Below are 8,890 nucleotides of genomic sequence, written 5' to 3'. Positions count from 1 at the left end.
TAGTTGAAAATGTGCTGACATTTCCAACAGGGCATTCTCTTTCGTACAGAAAGAGCGTGGCTTCCTGTTTTACAGTTACGGATCGTCACCGTCGTGTGCCCATGCGGCCATGCCGCTGCCGTTTTGGCAGTTTTCGGCTTGGTTCTGTCGGGTTGGTTGGGTATCAATGATACGATCCATGCGAAGATGAACAAGAAGTGTTGACGGGACGGTACCATGCAGACGACGCGAGTGGATAAAGCGGAGGGTTTATTGATACCGACACACGGAGACGACGAGAACATCAATCTTACAGGACAACAGGACACCGCAACTGTAGCTCTACACACGAATCAACATGTAATCAACAATAAGACATGTAGAGATAGATATATTTAGACAGCAGGCTATTCTTCGGCACTGGCGGGCGAACAGGCAGCGGATGAGGCACTGAAACATTGTCGGCGAACGTAGTACGTTGTGGTTGGATGCTTCTCTGGAGCAAAGGAATCCGGACCTCCGGAGCACTGTAGGGATCCAATGGAATGTAACATGATCCTGCAAAGCAAAAGGGCAATCTCAGTTGCTGTCTGCACACAATCAAATCTGTACAGCTTCAACTATACCACGACACAAGGCGATAAAAGAGCAGAGACCGCAGAGATGTTTGTGTATTGTATGGTCAGGAAGTCCGCTACGGTTGCATGCTCTGTACATCGTAGTTTCAGCCCATAGCCCCACTGTTTTAGTTGCCTGTCTGCTACGATTTTCAGCGCGTGCTCGTCGTCCCGTTGCAGGCTCGCCGTTGTGCAGGTGCTCTGCGCACGCAACTGGGCAGCCCCATGTGCTCAAGAAAGCTTGGCGGCATGGCCCAAAGTAGTAGTTTAGTACTACCCCATGCCTTGGTACTACTCTAGGAGTAGTCCCCAGGAGTATCAACTCGTGTCGCTCTTCCTACCAGAGGATCTTCCATGATTGGATTAAGAGATCGCAGAATGATGACACTCAAACTTACATCATTCTTTCAGGAGTACTTAAAGCTACCATCAGTTTCAAGGAATATTTTCGTCGGTAATTTTGTTCTATTATCCCAATGTGTTGCCACGGTTAAGTCTAAACAATGCACAGATTCTTTATTTCAAATGTGATTCGTATGTCATGACTTAGTCGTTGGGCCCATAAACAAATTTATACTTGACCAAGGGGACCCATTCTACACTAAAACTGTCACAGAAATAGCATAATTTTATTATAAATACTGGGACCCAAGGAAGAAAATCTTAACAAACCTTGAAATGGTAAACAAACCATCCACAAGACACCATGCATGTCGATTTGATGACCCTTGAGAAGGGTACATCATTGATATATATAATTCAAAGGTCGGATGAAATAAATTCCAGATAGTAGATTACCAGATAAGAGAAAACAAACTTGTCCGCGAGCCTAGGCACCAAGCAGAGGAGGTTCCTCTGCATTACTACGTCCATTGAGCTGCTCTGGGTGGATCTTCTTCCCCAGCATCTTCTTCACGACCTACTTATTCCCACAGATGACCAATACCATCAGATGATGACATGTTAGTGACTGTTTGTTATCAAGATAGGCTAAGCTGCATAAAGATTACTTTCCGGTAAAAAAAAAATGAGCAATATATAAAACACTGTCATGTCCGTGGAGTAAAGTGGTGAATCTGAACCACTTCTAGGTAAGTAACAGGCAGTGTAACATGACAAGCTAACATGAATTTGCAGAAGAACTAATGGCAATATTTCCATAAAATGAGCATAGTTGCAACAAATAAAAGATAGGGACGAAGAAAGCCATACTCGACTTAATTTTCTCGTAGCCTTCAGCGGATCTGGCATTGGCTTTATTGGCTTCTTTTTATGTGTCTTTTTCATGCACAATGTAGGTTTTGAAGTGGATGCCCCAGCAATAATGACAGTCTTCTGGTGACTCTTCTCCCCTGTATCACTTGGTGAGAATGTTTCGGCTGCAAATAGATCAGCAAGTGTAGTTCTCACTTTTTCCACCTTCTCTACCATCAGAAGTGGTTGTTCCTGGACTTTAGCAACATCCTCCACTTCAACTTCACACATCAGGATTTCTTCCTTTACAGAACACGTGAAGTTGTATTCTTTCATCGACGATGAATGCATCTTGGCAGGTTCAATAGCAGGTTCTGGTGCACTTGGTGCTGTAGCGAATGCCTCTTCTTTGTCCTCACACTTTTCCTCTTCGCACTTTTCTTGGTCCACCTTTTCTTCATCCATGACGATGAACTCATCTTGTTCATGGCGGGCCTCAGGGCAAAGGGAGTTCACGTTGTGGCCAAGCGTGCCAATCGCAAGGATGCCATTAAGAAGCACATCACGGAACAGCAGGGCTTCAGTGTCTTGCTCAGCCACACTCCCGTGCACAGAGTCTTCCTTCTCCATGGCTGTTCCATTAAAAAATGTTGACGACATAAATAAGAACAAAGAAATGCATGATGGCATAAAAGGGAGGTATCCAGAGTCCTGACATGCTTACCCTTATTATCATCAATGGTGCAGTACTCCGCATTGGAATGCATCTTCCGATTCAGCCAATTGAACACCTGGTGATGCCATAAGAATACATAGGTCATTAGCAACATCACTGAATACAGGACCAGGGACTTGAATCTTACATCACAGTTTAGAGAGGCAGAAACTGCAAAGACCTGTACTTTGCAGCATACACTATACACCGACAAACGGTGTGTCAGCAGGAGTTAAATGTATACCTTTAGGGCCATCTCTCTAGAGCCAATCTGGAGTCAGAGGTGAAAGCCAGACAGTAGCTCAGATCCTCAAATGCAAGGCCTGGTTTTATATAAGCATACCAGTCTCATAATTGAATGGTCCAGGAGACAAAAGAATGGACTTTTGGTTGCAACTGGCTTGGCCTGACTCAAGTGAAGTAAATTCTTTCACTGAGGTGGATATGGACACCTGTGGCACTCTCACGGTAAGCAAAGGTCAGTCTCGCTAATCACAACAGGTAGTGGATGATTCAGAGATAATCCAACCACCAAACTGTGGCATGATGCATGTGCATACTGGAGCCCTACTGACAGAATCGATCAGATCTAATTGGTTCCTGGTATCATGCAAACTTCTAACAAAGTAGTCACCTCAGGGTCATAGCATGGACCGAGTAGGCGAGCTTTCCTCACAGACAGGACTAGACCAGTATAGTCTTTGTTCTTTAACAACTTACAAAATCCAGATTAAGCACGTGACAGAGTACGGATTAAATTGAAATCCATTAGTTAGTCAGATGCTTGACATCTGTACAGATATCTTCATCATGCTAGCTTTTCAAAGAGATGTTTCCATCTTCATACACTTTACTTTGTTTATATTCTATTCTCAAGATTCTTGCAAATTGCGAAGCTAAGTCTATTATCTGACAGTAAGATGCAGATGCTTTCACTTGGGTTTTGATGTATGCTCTGCTTGTGAACTGTCACACTAATTGTTCATAGAACAGTAGCCACACAATGGGCTGTCATCGCCCGAGCATGACTGGTAACAGGCAGACAGCCTGCAAGTTGGCAATCATCAATAACTTATTATGGCATTAGAGTGCATAGACAAGTAGTGAGTCCCTGTTATGACCGGTTTAGCTTATAACCGGAGGAGGCCCACCGGGCAGTAGTTAGGGGCTTGGCCCACCAGTTATCTTAGGTTAATTCTTATGCAAGTTATCTAGGTTATAAATATAGGCTGTAAGACTCTTTTTGGAATTAAGCAATAAGAATATTATTATCCCTATTGCCCGGCTCCTAGAGGAGCCGGAACCCTAGCCGCCTCTAACCCTAGCCGCCGCCGCCTTCTCCCTCCGATGCGACGGCGCCCAGCCGCCGGCGCGCCCGATCATCGCCCCGTCCCGCTCCATCCTTTCCCTACAACCTCCGGAGCAGGTCCGGTAGGACCCCTGGTTCTACCAATTTGGTATCCAGAGGCTTGCGTTTGATCATGTCTTCTTCAACGCCATCACCGCCGCTGCCCGTCGTCACCTCCGCGCCGATGACCACCGCCCCGATGACGTCCACCCCGATGACCACCGCCGGGGCCCCCACGTTGTCGGGCCCGGTCACCGCCGCGGGCTCCTCACCACCGCCGGCCCCCATCACTTCCGCGCCGCCACCAGCCGCCGTCTTCACGCTGGAACAAATGACCAGCACGCTGCAGCAGCTCGTGACGGCCGTCCAAGGGCTCCACATGAACCAGTACCACCAGTACATGGCAGGAGCGTACGGCCTTCCGACGGCTGCGCCGATCGCCACCTACGGCCACCCTGCGCCGTGGCTGTTCCCGGGCGCACCCGCAAGCGGCGGGCCCCCGCTGTTACCGTTCCAGACGGGGCACTCCAGCAGGCCACCACCAGCCGTCACGGGCCTGTGCCATCTGCCGCCCCCACCATCGACGGCGCCCCTCTGGCACCTGCAGCCGTTGCCGTCCCCGGCAGCCGCTGCCCCCGTCCATCCCCCGCTGCTGCCGCTGCAACCACCGGCGCCGCCCCTGCCCAGCTCGGGGGCACCCTCGCCGACCGCCTCCCGATCCATCAGGTCCGGTTCCCGCCCTCCCCGTCGCCACTTCCAGCGTGGGTGGCTGGGTCTTCGCCATCGCCGGTCTACACCACGGCCCCCGATCAGCCGATTCCGTTCCCACAGTTCGGTGGGCCATCCGGTTCCGCCGGTCCCTACCCGGAGTACTCCGACCAGGCGCCACCCGCCTCGCTGCTCCGCACCTCTGAGCCAGCTCGACACAGCGCTCCGACCCAGACACCGCCGCGGTTCGCCAAGATCGACTTCGCCACCTATGACGGCACGGAGGACCCCCTCAACTGGCCCAACCAGTTCGACCAGTCTTTCGCGGGCAGCACACCCTCGCATCGGAGCGTACCTGGCTTGCCTCGTACCACCTCCGCGGCGCGGCACAGACCTGGTATTACGCCCTCGAGCAGGACGAGGGCGCCATGCCCCCTTGGGAGCGCTTCCGCGAGCTCTACCTCCTTCGCTTTGGGCCTCCGATGCGCGGGAGCCGACTGGCGGAGCTCGGCCGCCTTCCCTTCACCTCCACGGTGCAGGACTTCGCCGACCGTTTCCAGGCCCTGGCGTGCCATGCGTCGGGCGTGACGGCGCAGCAGCGGGCCGATCTCTTCATCGGTGGACTTCCGGATCACATCCGCGTGGACGTGGAGCTTAGGGGACCCCAGGATCTCCAGACAGCCATGTACTACGCCCGCGCGTTTGAGCGCCGCGCGGTGGCCATCCAGCAGGAATCACCGTCCCGGGCCGCTGGGTCGCTACCCTCGCCGGATTCCGCGCAGGGTCGGCCTGCGCAGGCTTCCGCGGCACCCCTTGCCACGACCGCGACGCCCGTTCCGCCGGCTCACCTCAGCCGAGCTACTCGAGCGTCGCCGCCAAGGGTCGGCCTGCGCATGCTTTCTCTCTTTAACCCAATATATAGGGGAAACTCCACTAAGTCTCAAATTGGATGAGATGTGCATGAATTTCATTTCCATATCTATATGCACATATTTATGTGGAGTTTGTCCTATGTATTGTTGGTGTGTCTAACTCTTTGGTCCCAATGAGTTTGGGTACCATTTTGTTTGTGTTGTTGTTCTAGGAACAATTGGAGATGCATTGGATGCTCGGCTCACTCACAAGGAAGGTGTTGTCACCATGTGCTTTTTGGAGTCAAGCTAGGATGATCAATGAACTACTTTGTACCTTCAATTGGTATCTACTACATCCTTCCAATGTTAACTCGGTAACAAGTATCTTCATATACTTCATGCACACATTTCTTGCATCAACCTTGTGTAGGTTGTATCATGGCATGTTATTCATTCTCTCTTGTGATACTTGTTTCCTTTCTCAAAGCATCCCAACAATGATCTCTTGTTGCTAGTTGTGATGTCTTTGATGGTTGTGTGGTAGGAATTCATTTATGTACAATAAGACCATATCTAGCCATGTGCTATGCTTCCAAGCAAATATCTTATTGGTATATCTATGACTTCCTTTTGGATATCTTGTTCCTTCGTGTTGTAACTATTTCGGATGTACATCCTTCTTTGTAGATATATATCATCATGATCTCGTCTACCTAGAACCTTATACACTTGAGAGAAATTACATCTCTAGATGATATCCTTTCTTTCACGTCCACCTTGTCTTTCTTGTTATTTCTTTGGTGGCTCCGTGAAAGCTTTTGCCTTGAGTGCATGTCTTATCTCGTTGCATCTTGATGCACTCCTGTGTGGTGAAGATTATTTTCCTCATGCTTATCTCTACGAGGCTTTTGCCATCTTAATTGGTATCCCTCGTCTTGATGAGGCTTTCATCTTCTATCTTCACCATGGGTTGTCACAAGTGTTGGTTATTCATTTTGCATTTTTAGTGTGCTTGTGAACCCTTTTGCTTGGTGTGTGTGGGGAGGACATGTCATGCACCTTGTATCTCCACTATCCAAGACTATGTTGATGCTTAATGCTCATTCGTACATTAGTCTTCTCAAGTGCTTTGCCATGACTCACACACATCATTTTGGTTGAGCCTACTCTTAAGTTGCCTCTTTTATATGTTGCTCAACCATTTGTTTGTTGCAAGTGCTAGGCTTTGTTTCCTATATGCTCACTTGCACTTGTTGTGAGTTTCTATTGATTTTCGGGGAGTGATGATCCTATTTTGTGCACTCGGTATCCTAATGCAAATATTGTAAGAAGTGCACAAATCATGGAGAGCTTCACTAGTGTCTTTAGAACACTCGGTTGCTCTCTTGAACTTGTCGTGAGGTTCTATTGATCTTGGGGGAGTGACGATCCTATTTTGTGCTCGTTGTATCCAGTTACAAAACTAAATTGTGCACAAATCATGGGGAGCTTCTCTAGTTTATCTAGAACACTCCTTTGCTCATATCATAATTTATTTCATTCATGTGGCACGTAGGATCATTGGTCTAGTTGGCTCAATTGATATCCGTTGATTGCTTGCTTCAATTGGTATCTTTTGATTGCTTGTTTGCTTGTTTCTCTCTTTCTTATGTCTTTGTGGCATATCTTTCTTTTGTAAACTTTGGGCCTAAATATAGTTTGTTTTCCTCCTAGTATTTACCGTCAAACTTGTGTATTGCATTCCACTCTCTTGTTGAGAAATACACAAATTATGGAGGAACACAATTTATATTGGCCTTCTAAGCTTTTCTCCCATTTTCGCAATCGATGCCAATGGAGGAGAAGTTTCAGAGAGTTTTGTGGAGAAGTTTAGAGAATTCTCTCCTCTTGCTTTGGTTTTGTTCCTAAGCATTTGCATCTCTTACTCATGCATCATTGGTTGTTGCATTGCATGGTGATGCATAATTCCTTATATAAACTCTCTTGAAAGTGATTGTCATCAATTACCAAAATGGGGGAGATTGAAAGAACATGTGGTGCCCCCATGTTTGGTTTTGGTAATTGACGACAATCTCTATGGACTAATGGTTGCCTTGAGTTATATTTGAAGGTTTTGTCCATAGGCTTTTCTTGGAGTACATGTGTTGGTTTCAAGGAGAGTTTGTGTTGACCAAGGTGCTATTAAGGAATTATCCAAAGATTGGTCATGTGAGAGTTGAGCTTATTGCAAGCATGTCTTGAAGAAGAAGAAGAAGATTGTGTGATCATTCATGTTTACCTTCAAGACATCATCCGAGAGTTGGAAAGATTCTAGGTTGATCAAGACTAAGTCAAGAGTGAATCAAGTTGATCAACTCACAAAGCGTAGAAGATGTACCCAGAGGGATCAAGTGATCCCATGGTATGGTAAGCATTGTCCATTGTGCTTTGTGTACTAACCCATGGTCTATGTGAGAGTTCTATGTGAGGTTAGGTACGTGTTCATGGGCTTGCGTCAAGAGGAAGATATCACTCAACCCATGGAGAGGATGACATCAAGTGGTGATCGTCATCAAGATTGTCGTGTGCAAGTTCAAGTGGAGCATCACGAAGAGATCAAGTGCTTGAAGCTTGTCGTCCATTGTGGTGACAATGGACTTGTGAAGATGTGCCGAAGAGTGGCTCACCCATAGTGGACTATGGGGGAGTAATCATCTAGTCTTCATCGAGCCAACGCAATCAAGAAAGGTGGTCCAACTTGAGGGAGTCAAGATCGTCATCATCTAGCTCAAGTGGACCATGTGCAAGGCAAAGGTTTCCCTTGATAGGTTTTCTATTTTACCGGTCTCCTGGTGGTAGTTGGGAGACCGGGTTATAGGATCGATAGCCGTACTATCAAGGGGGCTCTCAAGTGAGTAGTTTGATCGTATCGTTCGTCGAGAGCTCAAACCATTGCATACTTGCATCATGTTTCTTGGTTCTTGTTTGGTTCTCTTTGTGAGTCTTAGAGCTTATGGTCATCTTGATGACAAGCTTGAGTTCATCGAAAACGGAGTTTGCATGCGTCTTCTATGATGTTTTCGATGTTGGAGGTTTTACCGGTCTTATCCGAGGAAGGGTTCTCACCATTTTCTTTTGGGCCTTTTCTCATTTGCTTCTTATTGGTATTTCTATCAAGATTGTGTTAGCCCTTGTTGCTAGCTTTCCAACAAACTTTGTTTCGTCGAATTCGGAGTCCGTTTGCAGAAGTTGTGTCAGTTTTGGTGTCCTTTAAAGGGGCTGCTGCGGATGTAATTTTTTAGTACCGCTCTTGGGAGCGGTACTACCGTGGCTCCTGAGCGGTAGTACCGCTCCAGAGCTGTACTCCCGCGGCTCCTGAGCGGTAGTACCGCTCCGGACCAAAATCTCGTGTTTTGCTCAGCGGAAGTAGGCACGGAAGTAAAAAAAATTTGTACCGCTCGCAAGCAGTAGTACCGCTACCACTTGCGGTAGTACC

At 47.7% G+C, this 8,890-nt stretch overlaps 1 protein-coding gene across 2 annotated transcripts; it reads right to left on the bottom strand.

Annotated features, from left to right (window-relative positions):
• Positions 1 to 232: 232 nt before the first annotated feature.
• Positions 233 to 4,004, bottom strand: LOC109743131 (protein TILLER ANGLE CONTROL 1). 2 transcript variants are annotated; one of them, XM_020302212.4, is made up of 5 exons: positions 2,750 to 4,004; positions 2,515 to 2,581; positions 1,809 to 2,422; positions 1,395 to 1,515; positions 233 to 537 (listed from the first exon to the last, which is right to left on the bottom strand). In XM_020302212.4, the coding sequence occupies exons 1-4, from the start codon at positions 2,759 to 2,761 to the stop codon at positions 1,426 to 1,428; spliced, it is 783 nt and encodes a 260-aa protein (XP_020157801.1). In that variant the 5' UTR covers positions 2,762 to 4,004; the 3' UTR covers positions 233 to 537; positions 1,395 to 1,425. The 2 variants fall into 2 exon arrangements, with proteins under 2 accessions (XP_020157801.1, XP_045085030.1); XM_045229095.2 differs by having other exon boundaries at positions 234 to 537; positions 2,687 to 2,768.
• Positions 4,005 to 8,890: the final 4,886 nt, after the last annotated feature.

Source organism: Aegilops tauschii, chromosome 5 (assembly GCF_002575655.3).
Source record: "Aegilops tauschii subsp. strangulata cultivar AL8/78 chromosome 5, Aet v6.0, whole genome shotgun sequence".
NCBI classification, from domain to species: domain Eukaryota; kingdom Viridiplantae; phylum Streptophyta; class Magnoliopsida; order Poales; family Poaceae; genus Aegilops; species Aegilops tauschii.
Note: the sequence above shows the minus strand (reverse complement) of the source record. Positions and strands in the feature narration are given on the sequence as shown.